Source organism: Amphibalanus amphitrite, unplaced genomic scaffold (assembly GCF_019059575.1).
Source record: "Amphibalanus amphitrite isolate SeventyFive unplaced genomic scaffold, NRLGWU_Aamphi_draft 000011F_arrow, whole genome shotgun sequence".
In the NCBI taxonomy this organism is placed as follows: domain Eukaryota; kingdom Metazoa; phylum Arthropoda; class Thecostraca; order Balanomorpha; family Balanidae; genus Amphibalanus; species Amphibalanus amphitrite.
Window position 1 is genome coordinate 240,076 of NW_024881507.1, and position 22,041 is coordinate 262,116.

The 22,041-nt window shown below is 51.9% G+C and overlaps 1 protein-coding gene and 2 long non-coding RNA genes across 5 annotated transcripts in view; 1 reads left to right on the top strand and 2 right to left on the bottom strand.

Annotated features, from left to right (window-relative positions):
* The window catches only part of LOC122381548 (lysosome membrane protein 2-like), a 45,040-nt gene that overhangs the window by 17,135 nt on the left and 5,864 nt on the right, over positions 1 to 22,041 (bottom strand). Inside the window, exons 1-3 of one of the 2 annotated variants that reach the window (XM_043365842.1) lie at positions 13,084 to 13,389; positions 9,938 to 10,029; positions 3,538 to 3,698 (exon numbers count right to left, since the gene is read on the bottom strand). In XM_043365842.1, coding sequence (XP_043221777.1) covers positions 3,538 to 3,698; positions 9,938 to 10,029; positions 13,084 to 13,258 — 428 coding nt within the window. In that variant the 5' untranslated portion in view covers positions 13,259 to 13,389. Of the gene's footprint in view, positions 1 to 3,537; positions 3,699 to 9,937; positions 10,030 to 13,083; positions 13,390 to 22,041 lie in introns of those variants that run through there. The other variant, XM_043365852.1, reaches the window with a different exon arrangement.
* Positions 15,417 to 18,060, top strand: LOC122381559. Of its 2 annotated transcripts, none has more exons than XR_006256542.1 (3): positions 15,417 to 15,490; positions 16,043 to 16,155; positions 17,003 to 18,060. It is a non-coding gene; the product is annotated as an uncharacterized LOC122381559 (long non-coding RNA). The 2 variants fall into 2 exon arrangements; XR_006256543.1 differs by lacking the exon at positions 15,417 to 15,490 and adding an exon at positions 15,606 to 15,863.
* Positions 18,715 to 21,697, bottom strand: LOC122381561. Its single transcript, XR_006256545.1, has 3 exons — positions 21,163 to 21,697; positions 20,431 to 20,522; positions 18,715 to 19,746 (listed from the first exon to the last, which is right to left on the bottom strand). It is a non-coding gene; the product is annotated as an uncharacterized LOC122381561 (long non-coding RNA).

Sequence of the window (22,041 nt, forward strand, 5' to 3'; positions counted from 1 at the left end):
AAGATAGGCACAGACGATGTCACGAGGAAGACACAGATAGTCGCCCCCTAACACCGCCCCATTCACACTACACACATCTGAAGTGCGTCTGTAGATAGTAGCGAGCCTCCGACGCCTATCTCAGTGTCAAAGTCCAGTCCGGTGGTCTCGTGAATGTGGACAGAGACGCCGCTGCTTCCTTCAGAGAGGCAGTCTCGATACGCCAACAGGACAGCTGATAGGACGTATCGGCAGCGATCTCAGCCACAAAAAGGTGGCTGTGTCGTTAGTTGGGGGCGCTGAAGAAGTTCCGAAATAAACACAGAGACACTTATCCGTACTGGGAGACATCGAAACTGAACACTGGGAAATACAACGTTTAAATCATTGAACACTTCGTCTTCTGCACAGCTTAAATTTGCATTTAACCCATTAGAGCCGAAAACTTTTTTTGTCGACTTTCACTGCGATTTTAACATATGTTTGTCAGGCACCCTTTAGGAGAATACATGTGCATTTTTAGCCAGATCACGAAACCGGAAGTGTACGTTTCCGGTCTGGCAGCTTTTGCTGCCAAGCGTATCTTACATAGTCAAAAATGGAGTGGTTTGCCACATTTCAAAGCACAAACATATCAAAACCGCGAGGAAATGATCTTTCGATACCAACAACCTTTGCCACAGAGTGTCTCCTCTTGGTGCATGTACAATTTTCACGAACTATTTTATTTACGTACCAGATATGATCTTGAATATGTGTAATTGTTCGGATTTCCATTCGATCGTAGCCTGCAAATAACGACCGTAGCCAATAATTCTCAAGAATAATGAACTCAAAATCCAGACCTCAGCTAACAGTTCAGCTCGTTCTGAGAGATCATGTTCTTTCTCTCATTATTTCAGCTCACACGCGCTTCCCCTCCCCACAAAATCTTATATAGGATGCGACGAAGGTTTTGATGACTTCCGTCGACCGTTTATTTAAAGCAACTTGGCGTGTTTCCAATGTGCTCCTAAATATCGTGTTCCTTTCAACGAATTGTGTCCCTGAGTCTTTCTCTGAAGCGGAGATTATTTGAAAAGCTGACCTTTACCAATGGGGGTCACTGGCATGGGTAATTTTTTAACCATTGAACGGCGCATTTACTGAACGTCTAAGCATGAAGGTTTAGCTTTACAGTTGAGAGGTTCGTAGTTGCGCTGTTGGCATGCTCCAAGATGGCAAGTGGCAACACATGGAAGATAATGATCACTCGGATAATGTTGTCCATTGACAAGAGAGGAACGCCCTTGGACTGAAGGCGCGTGACTATTGGTGCGGCCAAAATAACGAAAATCAGCAAGCCCAGAGCTCTCAGATTTGCACGAAACGGAGAATCTGGCCGGTAGAAGAGTGGAAACGGAGTAGGTATGTAGAAGCGGGTCTAGTTCGGCGACGAGTCTCCGTTTCAATGGTTTCACCACACGGACCCCTAAAACGAGCATGGGCTAAAAATGCGGCCCAAGTTCCGACAGACTTCTGCGAAAAATTCTCGCCGCATTGGTATATCGAACGATTACGATGTCCTAGCAGGGCCTGAGCTGAACCAGCTGGACGTGATCTAGCAAAAGACGAAGTCGATCCCGACTACTACCTAGAAAACATACTGAAAAAGCGTGCATTTGGCATTAAAAGACCACTACCCCGTGCTCCAACAACGCATGGTGTCCCGCAGGTCGGACAGCATTTTCATGCTGGACGGTACTCCATCTCATCGATCTTCCGGAACTACGCGGTGCCAGGACCATCTGTCCGATATCTAGGGGAAGGACACTTGGCTAGGGAACAGTCCTGGCCTAAATCCAATCGAATTATTTTGGAGGATAGTGCAGCAGGAGCTGGACATATACAAACTTTCCGGCGACCTCGGACAGCTCGGAAGGGCGCTCAAGTCCCAGGCGCCCCTTTTTCACATGGAGGACGTCCCTTTAAGCTTTATAGGCACCCCTCTTTCCCATGTAAGCGCACATTTGGTCATCAAAGGCGCCCCTATAGGTCTCAGAGGCGCCCCTCTTTCTTGTGCAATGCGCCTCTTTTTCATATGCAATGCGCCCCTCTTTCGCATAAAGGTGCCCTATGGACATTACATGCAAACCCTATAGACCTTACAGGTGTCCCTCTTTCTCGTAGAGGCGCCCCATTGGGCTTCATAGGCGCCCCTCTTCGGCATGCAGGCGCCCCTCTTTCTTGCAGATGCGCCATTATGGCCATGACCTTCGTAGGCGCCCCTCTTTTGCATGGGGGGCGGGAGCGGGGCGGGGGGCGGGGGCGACCCCATAGTTAGGGCTCAAAGGCACCCCAACAGGCCTAGCAGGCGCCCCTCTTCCCGTTCATCTATAGAGCCACGGCACCACCTTCCCTTAGGCGGCGGCGCGCCCCTTGAGGGATGGCGCCTCTGATGACAGTTTGTCCGCACCAATCCGTTCAACGTCCCTGCTTCAGCAATGGCGGAATACATTACACGCCTGGTAGTGTGTTGGTATGCAATGCTCTGCAGACAAGAATAAATAGCAGAAACCCCGGTAATGACCATTTTTGGAAAGGCAAAGAACTGGGGCATTACACTATGAGCCATAAAGCCAGACATTGTTGCTCACTTACGAATGGCATAGCAAAAAGGACGTAACTGCTCCATTTTTGACTACGTAAGATACGGTTGGCAGCTTTTGCTGCCACTTAAATATAACGCAAGATTGGCGATACTTAGAGAAATTCTTGTCGCACCTAAGCTCTTCCCATTGATAATCACACATTTCCTTACAATAATCAATAATAAAAAGGTAACATTTATTCACACCACCTTCGCAACTGACTTCTTTGGTGTCCGCCGCACGGCCGCCATCGCGCGCCCCTTGCACCCCCGCGATAAATTGTTTATTTCTCAGCACATTCGCTTTCTCGATCAATAATTCGGAGCGCACATGACGTGCATTGTTTTGGTCTTCCGTTCGGGTGAGAACTTTGAAAGTTCACCGCAACGTTTAGGAATGCGGCGCTATTTTGTCCTGTGGCAGCAAAAGCTGCCAAGCGTAGCTAATGGGTTAAAGCGCATTCACATTCCCTCAACATGAAGAGAGAAGACGAGCAATGCTATGCTCGTCTGAAGGTATGCATGTTTGTACGCATTACATAAGCATATTTATGTACTTGCAAATAGGTAATGCGTGAATACATGCGATAAACAATTTATATCAGCTGCAAAGCCAGTTGATATGTATGCAAATAATTAAGCTGTCAAAGCCCACAAGCAGCACTCGGCACAATAAATCTTCACGGTAGTGATTCTATGAAGCATTGCTCCTAACTGACACGTCTTGGAAGTATTCTGCACATTGCACTCTGCAGAGTTCAAGGACGCGACACTGGAACTGGAAATCACCTAATGAATTATGCAGGCGAGTAGTTGGTTAGCACGGAAGCAGTGCATTCACTACATGCATGTCATCGTGACTTCACTTTCAAAGCGATTGAGGATCGTAACAAACCTAAAAACAACGCATAATGACTATTTGTACTCACCCGAGCACATATGGTCCGACTTCTTGCAACCTGGGTTTCGCAGTACCTGCCAGGAACTCTTCTTTATTGGTGAGGTTGAAAAAATACAACTTTGTCTTAATGGCTACTGGCGGCTCCTTCCACGCATGATACGTGGGCGAGTCTTCACTGAACGCTAACAACTGAAACACAGAAAGAAAATCGTCAGCTACAATGCATCGGGCGAGATTCTAAATAGAGATAGCCACACAGGCGACAGAGCGTTGTTGTCTGTTACACGACAGTAGGTAGTATCGTCACAGGGTAGAAACAACAGACGAAGGGAGCAAACAGGTCTGATGCGATATTATTTCATTGACATCTGCCCCACCCCGCGCCCATAGCTGAGGCCGCCTCTGGCCCGCCTACAACCCACTGGCCTAGTAAGCCGGATATCTCTCCCTTTGAGGCGCGACAACCGCGCCGCCCATGGGAGAGGGGCTGTGGAGCTAGGGCGGGGGCGGGGGCGGGGGCGGCCACAATCGAGCTGCACACGTGCTCCGGAAGGAGGGGCGGGGAGGTGTGGGGGGACGTCGGCCGGGCGGCGCACACAAAGCGGCCGCCCCGGTTCAGCCGAATATCGACTGCGGGCCGCAGCCGGCGGCGGCGGCGCCACCACGCCACCGGTGACGTCATACACACACTCCGTGACGTCATAATTAGAGGAGGGAGGGTCATGGGCCTCCGGCGGACGTCAGGCAGGTGTGGGATAGAGAGAGAGAGAAAGGGCGAGGGGAGCCAGGAGGAGGGTGCGCGAGCCAGGCGGGTTCGCAGTGGCAAAGGGAGGCAGGCAGCGCCGCACCGCCAGGCCCGGAACAAGCAACAGGCTGCGGTCTGCGGGCCTTTTTTACCCACAGATAACAAAAAAATCCTGATAAATCAAGAAGATCGTACAAGGTCAGCCCTTCATACAGACGATATCTAATCCAAACAGCAGTGCCGCTCGCGAGCGCTGACGATGTATGGGTGTCTGGCTGGCCACCGCCCGGCGACTGGGGCCCGGCCCGGAGACGGTCACTAACTAACACATGGAACGCTGGCTGGAATGTAGAATGTATATGTAAAGACTGCGGACGGACCGTGTGACTGTGTGTGATGGGTGTACGGGTGGTCGGAGGAGCTCGGCGGTTACACAGGCCTGAGGTGCAAACAGAGTTTCAAGGAGGCACTGGTTGATCAGGTGGCAGGAGTCCATATGACGGGTAAAGCAACAGTCTCTAAACAACCCATCGCTCTCTGCCGTCCTCACCGGCACGAGTGGAGCAGTTGCTAGATTGCCTACACAGACATCGCCGACACTTGTTCCAGCCCATGACGCGCTATAGGCATTCTATCGAAATCTGAAGGACATTGTCCTGTAGGCCTCAGTTTGGCCGCGAGCAAAACAAATTCGTCGTCATGAGCCCGTCTCACAGATTGTTTTCAGTCCAGACGGTCCTAGCCGGATCGTTCAGGACAAAACCGGACAGCCAGACAGAAGTCAGAACTGCTTAAATCCGGGCCACTCCCGACCATGTGTTACGCAAGCTAATGTCACTCCTACTCGGTCAACCTCAAACCGCGATCATGCCAATTTAAGAGCGGACTATCTCCCTCCATCGATAATATTTAAAGGGACCCTCCCACCTTCAAAAAAGTTAATGAATTTGCATGAAAGTGATGTCGCTCGGTTCAGAAAGAGCAAAAACGAATATCTACCAAATTTCATCGAAAAATATTCACCGGTTTTCAAGATATTAGACTTTTACTTTTGTTTACTTTTTGGGATCTCCGCTATTCCTAGCGACTTTATTTGAAAGTGCGGCATTTGTTGCGCGCAAAGCAGCATATACCACCGCGTGCTACAAAACGTTTTAGTCAAACATTTAACGGACGTTCGAAAGCCTGATGACGTCATCAGATTCCCGTAATGGTTAAGAGATAGGGACCAAGCTGGTCCCACCCTGCAAGTAAAGGGAAGAAATTTCTTGAACACCATAAAGCTGCGGGGGTTGCGACCAGGATAAATGGTGGTTTCTGAGCCTGGCCGCAAACTTGGCTATCTCAACTCAAAACTAATGTTAAGGTGGGAGGGTCCCTTTAAGAGCGGACTATTGGCTACTATGGCGATCTTCCATAAGAAGCCGGTGTTGCTCCCTGCCTCCAGATCTCATCCCCATATGTGGTTTACCCATATCCGGCTAATCTGAGGGTGTGATATGGCAGCATCTCGGTACATCGGACAGAATCTGGCAGCACTAGACACGGCACCTGGCACAGTCGGGTGGTGCGACTCGCGTACCATCACGAAACATCAATAGACACGTATATGTATAGGTCCGTGAGGTCAAGAACCCGTGTTTCTTTGTGTTCGGCTCTCTGTCACACACTGGCAGGTGACGTCACGCAGTGTCACTCGGGGTCACACTGTGTCACCTGGTGTCCCAAGGGCCGCCAAGGGGTCGCTGACCTGTATCTCAGTGAACTGGACCCCTCTGGGTTCTCCGTTGCAGCACCCTCCCTGCGCTAGGGACTAGGATGCTGCAAGGAGCGTGACCAGAAGACAACACTGTGCAGGCAGCGGGATAGCTGATGAGACAAACAAGCACAATGGGTAGGCACTGGAGCACCATGACTGTCAGTTCAGCAGCGTGCCACGGCAGGGATGACTCCGGTGACTCAGTGGCGTTGGACTTCCCGAATCCCCAACGGCCAACTCGGAAGAAACAAGCGCTCCACACATGCTGGGATATTTTCAACCACAACTTTGAAAAACACATGCCAGGGGATTCCAATCCTGATAAAACTCATGCTACGAACGACCTACGTCATCCCGTATTCTCCCGAACGCGTGTTGTCGGACGCACCTATTTTTACTTCATCTTCCCACTTTTCTAGTGGGAAAATGCATGTGTATGCATGTGTAATGTGTATGGTAGGGGTAGCCGACGATTAGCAGTCCGTCTACAGACAGCGGACATATGGGGCTGAGGTCGCTGGGTAGGGTTGGGTTACCCCAACACCACGGTCGTGCCCAGTACCTCTCCGTGTCCGACAGCGCCTCTCGGTTCGCCACTCTCTCACATGGTGAGGGTGAAAGTACCCGTCCGAGTGACGAGCTCGCGACGGCCCCGGCACCGGCAGGCAGAGTCGAACAGGACAGAACACACGGCACGGGTGCAGCCACCGTGCTCCCTTGTGTTCACAGCTTCGTGAACTGAGCAGCTAGCAGTCACGAGTTTGGACGGTTCTGACTTCTGAGAGAACCTCGGAGTTTGGCCTGACTCGATCAATGTAACTAGTCGCTCAACTTTACCAGACAGCTGCTGAGCTGTACTAAACGATGCAGAGCTGACTGTACCGAGAACGAGCCTGCGCTAGCGTTTCTATAAACATTAAACACACCGCCCGTCCAATGTTCACTGTTCAGTGAGCCCCCCAAATTCGCGGGTGTTCCTCAGTCCCGCGGCGAAAGCAGAACCCTGCAAATCGATCAATCAGGCTAGAATGCGTTCATACGACTTCAAATTCCACTAGCATGTCGGTCGACTTGCATATTGGTGGAAGCAGCTACAAAGCACGCACGGCCCAAAACACACCTTTGCCTTTTAAGTTCACGTGATGCGATTGCATATCAAAGCAGCTCAGAATTCCCAGACCTGCCATGGGAACAGCGCAACCTGTCGGGCCGTTGCCCCGGTATCCCGGCGCTGCTGGGCTCCGTCATGCAAGCCTGACGTTCGTGTCCCACAGCTCGGAAGTTGGACCGCGCGGGGAACCGTCTCGCATCTTTCCCGCGCCCTGAGGTCCGGGTCAGATCGTCGGGAGATTGGTCACACAAGGGTCAGCTTCGAGCCCGGAGCACCGCAAAACTGAGTTTTCTCATTAACAGAGGAAGCCACAAAAACGTGCACATCTGGGTTACATTGATAGCAATCTCGCCTGCTACCCCCTAAAACCACAAAGCCAAGGAAACAGATACATGATCAACTTTACTTACAAAGATGTGTGCCACTACTTCAAAGAAGTTTGCAAATAAAAAACACGCGAAACGATTACGTTGACCTATGCCTGCTCGACCGACCACCCTCCGGGGGATATTGACTGGATTTTCACACCATTGACCGGGTAGCTAACCACAATCCCACGGTCGCCCGCCCACAACCCCTTTATCGGCAATCGGCGGCAGAGTGATCTTTCCATGAATGAGAATCGCCTTTGGATAAGTTACTCCACGAATACTCGGGAAAATTCAAACTAGGTCCTAGACCGAATCCTACATTATAAAGACAAGCAGGCCTCTAACCGGATGCATACTGAATACTGATACGACGAAAAAAATGAGATCAGAGCCACACCACTATCTATCATCGGCGCCGCGGTTCCATCCGCCAGCTGCGCTCTCTCGGCGGACTCGTCCAGCGGTCCAACCACCACCCAGCCGCCGACAGGCCGCCGTGCCGCCGGGTCCAACACCCAAACACGCCGAGAGGAGAAAGTGAGCGCCGCACGTACTCCTCTGGGTGTGTCCCCACCGCTACTCGGCCCCCGCCCGCGCCAGTCACCGCGGCCCAGAGAGGTCTCTCATTCGGCCGGTGGCCTCAGTCCGAGCCCAGAGGCCGCCGGCCGGTTCGTACGGCCGAGGCCGTCTCTCATCAGGGACCAGTTCCCGAAGTCGAGAGAAAAATCTGCGGACCGCCGCCGGCACGGCAGACAAGTCGGTCTGGTACGGCGTACACGAGATGCAGGGAATGCCTGCAACTGGGCTACCTTCACCTTGACCCAAACGGGGCCGGCCGGGAGGCCACGCAATGAGCTGTGTGCTCACACGGGATCGACGGACACGGCTGGATAGTTGAGGTGTGGACGGACACCGTGGACAGGTGGACACTTAGTCGACAGGTGTGGGGGGTGGATACTTGGTGGACGGACACGTGTGGACAATGAGCAGGTGTGGAAGGTGGACGTTCGGTTACCAAACACGGGTTTGGACAGGTGCGGCGGGCGGATGAAGGGAAAGTTAATCCTGCTACTCTGCGAAACTTCGTCTCTCTTGGGCTATTACGTTTCGTCTCTTCGGCTATTCCGTAGTGTGACAGCTGTCTTAAACCCTGTAACGATGATAAACTCGAACTATCAAGACTATAAAACTCCCCGTGACCTGACCATTCAAGTCAACCCTTGATCTTTCTATCTGTAAGAATCTTGGACCAGCTGGACCCAACGTGACTCCGAATTTTAGTCCGATCTTCTGAAGATCGCGATGACCGTCAGGGCCGTGCGCAGTAGCTGGTCAGTGCTGGGACAGTGCGCAGTACAGTACACACCACAGTGCGCCTGCGGGCCGCATTGCACAACGGTCGGCCGGGTTCCCAGGCACCAGTGGGCACCGAGGTCGGGCCGCGGCGGGCCGCGACGACCTAGAGCAGGCCGCGCCGCCTAAGTGGAGACCACGGTCACTAGTCTGAGGACCAGACGGCAGGACGGAAAGAAGGGAAGTGGGAAGAAGGATGGGCATAACGCACGGGAGCGATTCATATTTATCCTGGGGATATCCACATTCCACATTATGTAGTCATGTGATGGAGGGCTAGGATATGATGTGTCCACAAAGGGGATCAGGCAGGTTGCGATGATAGTTCCCATAAAGTGAAGATAGATGGTGCGATGATAAACCCCAGTCAGACCCATCACCCCGCTGTCGGCCGTCTCTTGCATTTGTACCGGTTCCTGACAGAGCAGACAGTTTGCCTCAGCCCGGCGCGGCGGCCAGGGTCGCGCTTCTAGCGAATCACGAAGGGTGACGGAGTTCGTCACGGAAGGTGACGGGGTGCGTCACAGATGGGAACGAGGTGCGTCACACGGCGCCGTCACGGTGTGACGAGATCCCAGCGCGCTGGCTGACAGCCACTCGGAAGCCATGTCTATTGTGTTATCGCCGGTATCTAACGCGCCACTGGCAATGGCGAAGGAAGTCATCATTACCCGGAAAATATTAGTTACAAAAACAATAAGAACAACGTCCGCTGTCTTCAGACAACGAACTTCATTTATCAGCAGTGCTTAGATTGGCAATATTCACACACTCGGATAAAGCAGAGCCTTCATTGTAAACGTGATGCACATTTAAATCCGAACAAGCACAAGTCGTCAATATATCTGTTTGTGACATATCAGTTCCCGCTCGGTTCTGAACGGTGCTAAAACATCGTGTTATACGAATGTGTCAAATAATATCGGGATGTGGGCCGATGAGATACATCGCGATCATCGTTCCCGAAATTGGCCGCCAAAGGGGCGGACAAATTGGCCCTGTTGAGCAGCGCTGGTGAACTGATCAGGCTGGTGAACACTCAGAGAAGAGTGGTGGTATAAGGACATGAGCATTAGGACGCGAACTCACCTTATTGATATAGGCGTCGACATGAGCTTGCATGTATATTACGACGAGAACACCGAACACTAGGAACAGAAGGCCACTGACGAGCGCACAGCCTGCAACAGAACGGGGGAGATCCAGTCAGTCAACGGACACTCACAGAACACAATGTCAAGAGGGAGTGATGTGAAACACGCCTTTGGTGAACTGACTGTGCATCAGTTAGAAAGGGGCGGCTACAGGGGCGGCACGGGATATGAGCGGCGAGTTATGCTGGGTCTGTGGTTGGCACATGACCAGAATTGACGTAGAGCCACCTGCTAATGAAGTGCCTTGGAGCGGTGCCCACAACCACACCACCAGGGGCTCGCAAACACGGCGCCAGGGGCTCTCAAACACAACACCCAATACTCACAGCCCATCGGCACGGGCCAGATATGGGCTGAGTAGGCCCTATAGGGCACAGATCAAGGTCACTTCGATCTTATAGTTTTGGTAGATTGATGATTAGGTGGCGGTATCGTCAATAAAAAGCTCTGGGCCAACATCTTGTAAAAAAAATGCGTGACCCCAGACGCGACCCCAGCAAGTCAATTCGTTCCATCTTGAGGCCTGTCTTGTCAATGGGTAAACCCATAAAGCACATAAGCGCTGCCTTGTTACCTGGACACTGAAACACACCGACGAGGCGTGTTACTGTCCGTGACGTCATCGCCGGTTGCCGTCACCCCACGACGGAAGGAGTAACAGTCGATCATGACGCGGGCCATAGCTCAGCGGCAAGTGGCAGTCATGAACCATTTGTGCGGAATGGTGCAATATGAATGTAGGGCAGGGCAGTGCTGACCTGGAATTCACCTACAAATGTAGAGCTATGGATAACAACAGTTTAAATTGCGCAGTAAACATGAACGGCTACCAACGTCTATGGTCAACAGTTCAACACTGTTTTTCTTAATGCCATAAGCTATGAAGCGATTCTTACAGACGTTCAGCTGAACCGATGGACTGGATTGGAATCGTGTTACGTCACTACGTAGATGACGATGCAAAATGATAGATCGTACGGGGACCCGCAGTTGCTACTGTACAGCGACCCTGAGTATATTGTCCCAGCACCCTCACAGGGAACAACAAGCTGTCAGAGGGCACGCACAGAAAACCTCAGCTGCTCTTGTACAGGGACGGGCAGTCGATATCAATGTTATCACTTATTACTGGACAGGACAGACGGTTAGAGTTGTGGTTCGTGTACAGTAGCAACTGCGGGTCCCCGTACTAATCGCTGAAACATGCTTCAGCTACCACTGACAAAATTAGATTGGTTTGACTTACTCAGGACATCGGAAATGGCCTCATGGAACCGGCGTAACACGTCCAGCCGACGAGCGTCCATAGAAAAAGTTACAGACCGATTACCGGGAAGGTTCGTGACCTCGGGCAGTGGCGTTTCGCTCAGTGTCCCACTTAGTCGTGCTGACCAGATAACACTAACCAGATAACACTATCGGCCACTCACACCGTCCAGCCTGGCAGCCTGGCACGTGATCACTGGTCAAACACTTCCCGCTCGGACAGAAACTGATCGCCTACTGAACACCGGCTTTGCCAACGGCACACACGTTCCTGGGGCGTATAACGGGCTGATAGATTTGTAAGTAGTTTACATATAAGGGCAGCGCGGGAAATGAGAGAATAATGAGCTGGCAGTTGGCATTGAAGTGTCAGTCAGTAGCTAGTTCATCAACAGACAAATTTTGATTTCGGAAAAATTCCGTAAGCACTTAAAATTATGCACAGCAATCGAGACCACTTACAACCTCGATATCTACACGAACTCGCATGGGATTCGAGTGCAGTTCAATCGCCACGCTCCTCATATTCCGCCTGAGTGCGGCGGAATCGGTGTGACTCGCCGCCAAGGTTTCGCCCCACTCGCGGCGATTCTGGAGAACTACAGTGACTCGGCGTCTCCATTACCTGTGTGCTCGGCCGTGACTCAATAGCCATGGTGTAACGCCGCTGACTGATCAATGGGGTCGGGGAGCGAGCCCGGGGCGCCCTGTGACTCATGTGACGCCACCGTCACACCATTGGGGGTGGGCGCCAGCTGCCACCTCTCCCCCTCCCCCAGCTCCACTGACACGACTAAGGTACACACAAGTCACCCCTTCCCTTCCCCAACTCAACCGCATATCCGCAGTGCGGCACACCACCCCTCTATTTCCAGAAACACCAGCCGGTCCCCATCTCGGCTGAGGCCCCAGCTGACTCGAGTTTACAAACCCACACCAGACAGCCAACCCATTACGCCATCTGTAGTCCAAGTCCAGGAATACTCCCCTCCCCTCACCCGATCTGCTTGTCTGCCCTAACCACCCTTCCTGGGATCACCCTCAGGCAGAACGCCAGTCCCCCACCCCGCACAAACTCGCGACGATTACAGCGGGCAAGGCTATCGCGCGACCTTCGTTCCGTTCCCGACACAAACAGACCCCGCTGCCCGGGGTCCTCCAACCGTCACCCCGGCGCTCCGGCGACGAAACAGACACGGAGCGGGACGAAAACACCGCCGCAGCCGGCCTCCGGACGAGCTGGTGCAGCCGGGAAGGCACGTGACTCGGGGACGGGGAGTGTCTGCTCGGCGCTCCTGCAGTCTGAGCAGGGGTTGGACCACCGCGCCGGATGCTGATTGAACGTCTGTCCAGTGTGCACCTGGCTCGCCTCGGCGGCCTTCCTGCCAGGATATACCGCGCTGGACGGGATGGCGGCAATGTCTGGGCCGATTAGCACCGGTTCTGGCCGGCTGCCTCGGTGCCTGTCTGGCAGAGTTTGGCTGGCGCCGTCCCGCCCCGGCCGGCCGCTGGGGGGTGGATCAAGGCGACCGTGCGCCAGAATAGCACCTGGGCGGGACCGCGGCCCGGCCGGTAACCAGAGGTGCCCGTGATGCAGCCGGCGGTGGCCCTAGAAAGCACCGCCAATCCGAGCCATTGCAAGGGAGGACTGCCCTCATCAGCTACCATTCTATAAAAAAACACCCTTTGAGTGTCCACTGTCAAGATCACCATCGAACCGCACGACTCCGAAACGCGACTAAGAAAGAACTCGACGCCACCTGACACACTCTCGGCCTCGGACGGCACACTATAGCCCAGCGCACCCACACCAACCTGGTAAACAGGAGCAGCAGCAGGCGGCGAACCCGCTCCTTCGGGCCGACGGCGACTCGCTGTAGGAGCCCAGGTCACGCGTGGGCACCGCCTCCCAGCCCTTGCGTCCGTCGCGCGCCATGGCCCGAGCCTGAGTGGGCCTCAGGCAGCATGTTGGCCACACCACCTGATACATTATCGGGCCGCTCGAGGGGAGCAGCGGCCGGCGCACTATCTGTCGGACACCGCCGGCTGAGAGCCCCGCCGCCGCCGCCGCCGCCGGCACACGCCGCTCACACGACCGCCGCCCACCGCCGGCGGCCCACACTGCCACCGCCGCCACCGACCGACGCGACGGGCCGTCGGCGCCGACGAACAGACCGGCGCGTCGGACGGGCGGCGCCGGCAGGAGTGCCGTTTAACGGGGACCATGGGCGCCGTGCAGGCGTCAGCGGGCCCAGTGGCGCGACGGGTCATCGATCGCCCCGGGTGTGCACAGGTCGTCACCCAGGGCGTCGCCCACCCACCCCTGCCCCTGCCCTGGCTCAGGTCAGCCGTCCGGGCGTGCCGCGACAACCTGTTGATCAGGAGCTGAAAATGTGTCTTTGGTGTGCTTACTGGTGGTCAGGGTTCAGTCTCAACCAGTTGAACCTTAACCTTTACAATTGAAGAATTCAAACAAAACGAGACTGTGGAGGCCGAGTCATGAGCAAACCCCTCGAATGCCGCGCCGATGGCTGGTGCCGTCGACTGCACCTGTTACCAGCGCCGGTGGCCGCCGGCGGTATATCTAGGTCAAACAGTGGCCTGGCCGGCACGCCCTCAAACCACCTGAGCCTGTCCTGACCACGCCCACCCCTCCCCTCCCCGCCCCACACGTGTGGCATGTTCCCGGCCCCCTGCCAAAGGCGGGCCATGCGTGCCAGTCCACCGCCTCACGTCCCGCGCCGCGCGTCCCTCCGCGCTCCGAGCCGGCCGCACAAAAAGGCGTCACCGTCGACCTTGACACGTGTCATATGGGCGCCACGTGACGGTGCAGAGCCGTGGCCGGTGGCGGTCCCCGCGGTACCCGCACGTGACCAGTGGCGAGACATGGCTCAAAGCGTGACCTATCATGATGACAGCTCCAAACGGCGACATGCTTCCCGGTTGAAGCCAGTCGGAGGAAGCGGCGACGATCGGGCACGTGCGATAGAGGGGCGAAGAGAACCGGTTTGACGCACGGACGGGAAAGCAAAAACTGGACAGAAATGGTCCAGAGTCCGGTGGGTCGCCGCCGCCTGAATGTGATTAGCCTGGAGTGGTCGATGGCAGTCAGGCTAAGGAAGTTCCAAACTTGTTTCTACAGCGGAATAGATTATCAGTTTTCTAATCACAGAGGAGTTGCAAATAGTAAGGGTAATCAAAACGAAGTAGCGTTCCATTTTCGTATTGAGTTACACGCTCCCATGGCAGAAGCACTGACCAGTGACCACTACATGACTATGGCCAGCAGAGAAACGGAGGCAATAACGATGAGTCATGCACAGCTGACCGTATCACAGAAATCCCGGAATGCACGCGCCGCTGCTCACTCGGTACTCAGCAGCGCCGGCGTCACAGGAAACTGTGCACCAACAGCGACGACCCGAATGGATACTGAGAGAGTCGTCCGAATATGTATAGCGTATTTAACAGCATTGTCTGAATATAGGCTGGTCGGTAAAAAATTAACTACGCTTGACAAAGCGATCGTTGGCCCAGTTTCAAATGCAATTAAGAAATGTTTAATGCTACAGCACAAAATTCCACATCCACACCACACAGTCCCGTCAGCTATCTCCACTTCCATCTGACCCCGGCGCACCAAACCCGTCCGCTCCTCTCCCCGTCCGGCCCACTCTGTGACATTGACCGTGTGAGCCACCGTGACAGCTAGGTCCGTGACAAGCGGCGTGAGGCCGAGACCGTGACAAGCATTCGTGACGCCTGCCCGGCCGTGACGGACTCCCGTGACGATCGCAGCGGGAAGCCGGCGGTCACGGCCCGCGCAGCGGGACAGTCGGGACAGCAGTGACCGGCTCCACCCCTTCAAGGAAGACTGCCACCTTCAAAAAGTTTTCTCAGATCGGCCCATTATTTTTTTCCCTGGATAAAACGAAATTTTAGAATTCACCTGGCAAGCTATCATCACGTGAATCACGTAAAAAAATTATCGATTATCATAAATTTTCAATCGGATAATGTCTAGCGACAATGTTGACACATCACTAGACTTCAAGGTCATAAGATATGGAAGCGGGTTTTGTCGCCATAAACGGCGCGCATGTTACAATTGAAATATACAATGTTTGGTTATGTATGTCGTGTTTACACTTTTGGAATTGCCTGTTTTAATGAGTTATGTTATCTATATCTTAAAATATTCCAATTCTGATTCATCTGATAGGTATATATATATATATATATATATATATATATATATATATATATATACATGTATTTTGGCATGTGATATTAAAAGCTATACTATTTCCAGGTTTATATGAATAGTGATAGACTAAGTTGAGACAAATGCTATTTGAATAACAAATACCTATGGTATTGGAAAAATTGTCATGAATCTGATAGTGTTTCCATTCCAGCACCAATTTCCCAGTCTTCAAAGTGTGGCAGGGAGCTCAATCCGTGACAAGATGTTTGGGACAGTCAAAACATTGCCCCAAGCGGAATGCCGAGACCTGGGCAACCCAATTCCTTTCATGAGGGCCCCTCATGAATATGATGAAAATGATATAATGATGAAGTGCATCATTTAATAAGTATGAGAAGCGAAACGAATCAATGCTGTGACAAGCTTTCAACTTCTGCCCCAGATTTCCTTGCTTCTGCCCCAAAATTCCTCAAACCTGCCACAACCTGTGGTGTGTGCCCTGACAACATATTGTCAAGACCTGCCACGTTTTGCAGACTGGCCCATTTCTGTATGCCTACCTTCCAGGTGAAGATGCCTGGTGAGCGAGGGAGAGGACAAGGACGGGTGAGGAGAGGAGGTGGTCGAGGGGCAAGAAGAATTCTCAACTTTTCACCCACCGCCCAGCCCGAGCCCCAAAGGTAAATAACTGAATGTTTCTTACGATGTGATGTGAAAGTATGAAACAATTGTTAATATTTATTTAATTGCCATGTGTGGCCTAGCCTTTATCTAGGTTGCTAGCCAATATATACTTTAATGATTATTGCAATTAAAATTATCATGTACCTACCTTGAAAAGTCAGGTACACTACAAGCAGAAATAATACAACCTAATCTAACCTTACCTAACCTTACCTAATGTAAGATAATCTCACCTGACTCATTGTGTGGTTTGGTGGAAGTTATAAATGTTTTGTGAAAAAAATATGGTTAGTACACAAAACATTTCTAAGGATGTGTTCTTTCTAATCATGTTTTAATTTTGTGAGTCTCTTCATTTTCTAAAGAGTGCAAAAGGAGGTATTCAACTCTGCTCATGATAATTCAAAAGGAATTCTTAAATACAATGCACCAATAAATCACTGATTTTCACTTTGTGGTTCATCAGAAAACACATTCAACATCATTGTCTTTCTATAATGAAAGATGGCACTAAAACATGAACCACTTTTCTTTCAGAAAAGTGGTGCTAGGTGAACTTGATACAGGTGAACTAATTACTTAATACTTAGGACACATGGTACAAGTCTTGATCTTATAGTGGGAGGCGGCTCGGGTTGGAGATACACGTACACTGATTATTAGGGAGACCATTAGGTACCGTTAATGATTTTACATTGCTGTGCGATACGAGGTTGTACCTAGTGATGTTGCGTCATTTGTGGACTTCCCCCCTGCGAGTTGTCTGGTCCTAGGATTTCATGCACATCTTCCTTCACTTCAAACTGGGATTTACCGGTGACGTGTTTTCTCTGTGTGCGCCAGGTGTACCAGTGGAAGCTCCTGCACCACGTCTTTAAGGACCACCTTGTGATGCTGAACCCGGTGCACCTTTCCCTACAAGTGCACCGTCTGTACGGCCACATTCGCATATGTATACAAACAGTTCGAGAATGACGTCTACAGCTCTCACTCTGTCGTCGCCAAGAAGATTATGGAGTCGTTTGGCCGTAGGAAGGCAGCTGCGGCGGCGGCCGCCACCGGACAGCCCATCAAAATCAACAACGAGATCACAATTCACAATCATCCCTCACACGGGCTCGGGCGGTGCGGCAAAGGGCTCGTCTCAGGCCAGCTCGACGCCGGTGAAGCGGCGGCGACCGGAGTCGGCGCCGGCTCCCGTGGAGCGTGAGTGCGAGCTGTGCGAGCATCGCGCGCTGCCGTGGTGCAGCCGCGGCCGCTGACGGAGCACTACCTCGCCTGCACCAGGGCCGGCCAGAGCTCGAGTTCACGCCGCTGATGCGCGACCCCAAGTGCGCCACCTTCGTCACAGAGGAGATCTGCGAGCAGCTGCGCCGGCGCGCCGCCGCCGAGGACTCCGACAGTGGGGTCGAGGTGGAGGTGAGTGACGCGAAGGACGGCGCGGCCGGCGGCGCCCCGTCCGCCTCCGGTGGCAGCGCGCTCAGCAAGCTCAACGAGGAGACTCACGCCTATTGCCGCGGCGCGGCCCCGCCGGCTGGTGACCGTCCGGAAACCCAAGCCGTTCATGGGTGACTGAGTGAAACGAATGGACGTGCATGTGCGTTTTTGTTCTGTGTATGCGTGCGTTTGGAAATGGCGTCTCTATGTGCGTGCTTGTTTTGTAGAAGCGCTAGCGGTGCCGACGGACCCAGCGATGGCGCGGAGGGCTTTGATGTACCGTGTGTCTTTGATGTTGATGCATTCTCGTGTTTTGTTGGTCGCGCGCCCAGCAGCACCGTGTACATAGCCGGGAGCGTTTCTGCTCGACGCCACGTTCTGTTCGTTGTATCTCAGTGCCAGCTTTTTGCTCCAAGTCCCGCTCGTGGAACACGCGACTCGCTCGATTCAAATAATAAATATACACTGTACATATTCTCTAACAACCTGATGTCCTCTCTCTCCTCTCGCCTCTCTCCATATAAAAAAATACGGCCACGGTGAGTAGGTGCCGGCCGGCGGTAACTGCCTCCGGCCGGACGGTTCTCAGTTGATATGTGACAACAGTTAGGAATGTAACACCGCCATAGTACCCTCCATCACTGCCGGGCGCGGCGGTCCCCGCACACAGGACCGGCGGGGGGGGGGGGGTAGCGACCGCCGCCGGCTGCTGGCCGCCCATCAGCTGCAACACCAGCTGCTGCAGATGGACAAGCTGCTGGCGGTCCTCGTTTAGCGCGATCAGCTCCTGTTCGCGCGCCGCCGACACAGCGTTCACAGCGCCGCCGCCGATGAATTGCTGCAGCCGCGCGCGCAGCTCCTTTCGCTCTCTGATGAGACTGAGACTGAGCCAGCCAGAGCCAGAGTCGAGACTGAGCCAGCTGAGTCTTGACAGACCGGACAACACACAAGGCGCCAAAACGAAGCAACATGATTGGTCGACACATCGAACCGTCTGTCACAGCGACTGTGCTTGGACCACGGCCATCCCGCAATAGTGACAAGACAAGGCATTATCCTGAACACGCGCAGAATCACGCCCAAAGTCAATCGACACACCAAGAAACGTAGAAACATGCGACGGAACGAGAACTAATTTATTGAAATTAATACACAACCCAACACTAGTCAGAAACGCAGCGATACCATTCAGCGTCCTTGGACATAAAAAGAAAATAATCTAAATACGCCAAACACCTCACACCTGACGTTAAATCTCGACTCTACAAGTTCACTGAAAGCATCTGTTAGGTACTGCTGCAGTACCTAACTGCATCTCCTTCAGTACCTAATAATGCAGTACCTAATAATGGTACTGCATCTCTACCTAATAATGCAGGAGATGCAGTACCTAATATGGCCCATTGGTAACAGAGAAAAGGTATAAGCACGTTTTACCATCATACAAAACACCAAAAGGACGTGTGGAACGTGCGCGAGAAATGTGATAAAATCCATCTTTTAAATCAATCTTGATACCGGTATAAACCCCAAAACGATAACTCTAACGCATCCCCAATAGACGGCAAAGAGCACGGCCGGCACGGCAAGAGGGGCGTAAGCACTGACAAATCGTATACCAGTCTGGCCACAGTCGCACTTTTTGGCACAGTAGCTGGCCAACTAAACAGCGACTCGCTCGTGACCGGTGCCGACGGCGATGAAGATTCGTCGTCACCAGCGTCCTCCCGAGGCGCGCTGCCGACGGGGCACGCCGCCACCGGCCCGCCAGCATCACCGTCGACCGATGATGTCTTCAAAGAAGAGCCGCTCCCCTCAGTGGCGGCAGCAGAAGAGACCGCAGGCGGCGGGGACCCGGAGCAGGGCACAGAGACGTTGCCCCCCGCCGCGCCTCAAACGCCGACCTAAGCCGGACGTCTCGGCGAGCCAGGCCCGCGGCGCGCGGCGGAGCGCGCAGGCTGGACGGCCAGGCGGGGCGCGGGCGTCGCCGGGTGAGCTCCGGGAATGATGATGGAGAATGATGGAAGGATGATGTCATGGAGCCGCGGATGCTGCTCCATGGCAGAAATCACCTCTGCAGCTGCGCCGTGCGGATGTTGGTGGCGAACGCCCTCTAGGCTCTGCGTCAGCTGGCTGGTGGCTTGCGCACTCTGTGGGAGAGCAGGACAAGGTGTAAAATGCTGCTACGGGACACGTAAGCAGATGTAATACCTCTGCTCGAGCTACCACATGCAGATAAGACTAAAGTCTGTTCCATTTCAAGCTTGCAGCCGAAGTACCATGCTGTAAACAACACATGCTTTATGTGTGCATAGCTCCTACATTAACCCTCGCCCTGGCAGGACATTTTTCATAACACGGCCTGGCAGGGGGGGGGGGTGATGCGACCCCCCTCGCGATTGGCTCCTATGGCACCTAGAAACACCAAATTTGGTAGGTAGGTGGGCCCCCTGGAGTTCTCGCCCCTGTGCAAATTTGGTTGCTCTAGGTCAATATTTAGGGGGGTTTTGGGGGGTATAAATGTAAAAATTTTGCTAAAAACAGGTCAAAAGTTTTTCGTTTATAACTTTTGATCCAATTAAGATAGAGAAAAAAGAAAAGCACCAGTGAAACAGCACGTCAAGGCACGTCAAAATTTGTTGTTTGCTTAAGTATACTTGAAGTTTTTCTTAATTTTTAAGTATCTATTTTTTATCTATTTTTTTAATTTTTTAAGTATCTATAATTATCAGCATTCAAATATCATTTAATTTTCATACAATAATTTTGCTGAGACATGTTCAAACTCTAACCCCCTCCCTGTATAAAAACAGCAGTATGCACAGGTAACTTACTGATCACTTTCTGCGAACCGCCTGCTCCCAGCATTGCTGTTCCTTCCACGGATGCCTTCATTTTGTGCTCCCAGCATACTGCATTGTGTTGACTGTGGAGAAATTTCAACAGCTTAGAAGGAACAACAAACATTTCTTTAGATATCTGCATGTTTGCTATGATGGCAAGCTAGGATGCAATGTAGGTACCTACCAAATGATAACAATAGGTACCCACTAGTGATAAATTGTAACTAAAATTGACAAATATGTTGATGGTTATGTTGACAACATCCTAATTTCTCAGTGCTAATGTTACTATTTGGCTCCAGACTGGAAAAATTCACGTTATGCTGAATATATCCTGCATAGTGGCATGATTGCGCCAAAACTTTCAGCGCATGTCAGGCGTAACTTCACATGCGCCGAATTCAGCGCATGTTGGCACCTGAAATTTACGGCGCAGGGCGGCTGCAGATTTTTTTATTTTAGCGAAAGCCCTGTCACCAAATTTAGTCGGTATGCTGGTCAATTTAGCAGCAGATTTCCCCTGCGGACGGCTCTAGAGAGGATGTTATGCCAGATCGCCAGATGTGCAATGAATTTTCAGGTGCAATCCCACTACTACGCTGGTCATATTCAGCAGAGCATTTATTTTATCTAGTCCGGGCTTTCCAATGTAATAACCATGTTGCGTTAAATGTTTATTTAAAGCCAAATACCAGCCACATTTTGAGAATCAGCTGTACTTACTTGGTACTTAATAGGTTCAAGCACTGTTAAATATCAATTCACCACCATGAAAACCAATAAATAATAGTCCACACGGACCGAGCAAATGAGAACTAGTTTAATCTCAGTACCGCCAATCCAGTAACATCACATTTACGTGTCAGATACTATCTGTAAGAATCTTGTCAGATACAACAATCTCATACACAAAAAAGAAGTCTTCTACTTTATCGCGTCGTGTTTGATACAGAACTGGAAGCATTCAGAATGTGGTAGAAAATCAAAACCCTTCACGAAATACCATTTTCCTTCACCTTCCCACCTTCACTAGTGTTGAAGAGATTGGCCCGCAGGCCTTCCCTTTACCACTTCCCTTGAAGTAAAAAAAGTATTGTCTTGTACCACAAATTTGCTGATTAACAATTTATCGCCTTTGATTTGAATATGTTTGAATAAGAAAAGGTAAATAAAACCCTTTTAACGAGTTTTTTCTTGAAAATTATATAAAATGCTCAAAATGAAAATCGACAAAGTTTTTCCTTTCCATGAAATCCTTCACAATGTTAAGAGATAGGCCCACCTTCATGCTAGTATACTAGGAAACCTTCGACATTAATTTGCTAAATGTACGTCTTTGCTGTTGATATTAATATTGGTATTACGAAATTCGTCACAACATTCAAGAAAAATAACAATGAATCTCTACCATGCAAAAATGTAATGAAAAGCGTCATACATGCTAGCGATATTAACCTAGTGATGAGCATTTTCACCGCCGAAAAAGATGGCATCAAATGGGACTTTGGGAGGCGATTCCGCGTTACAGGGTGAGGATATGGGAAAATGGACTGGAAATCTGTGGTGAGGGCGGGCACCTCTTACGAAAACCGGCAAGTGAAA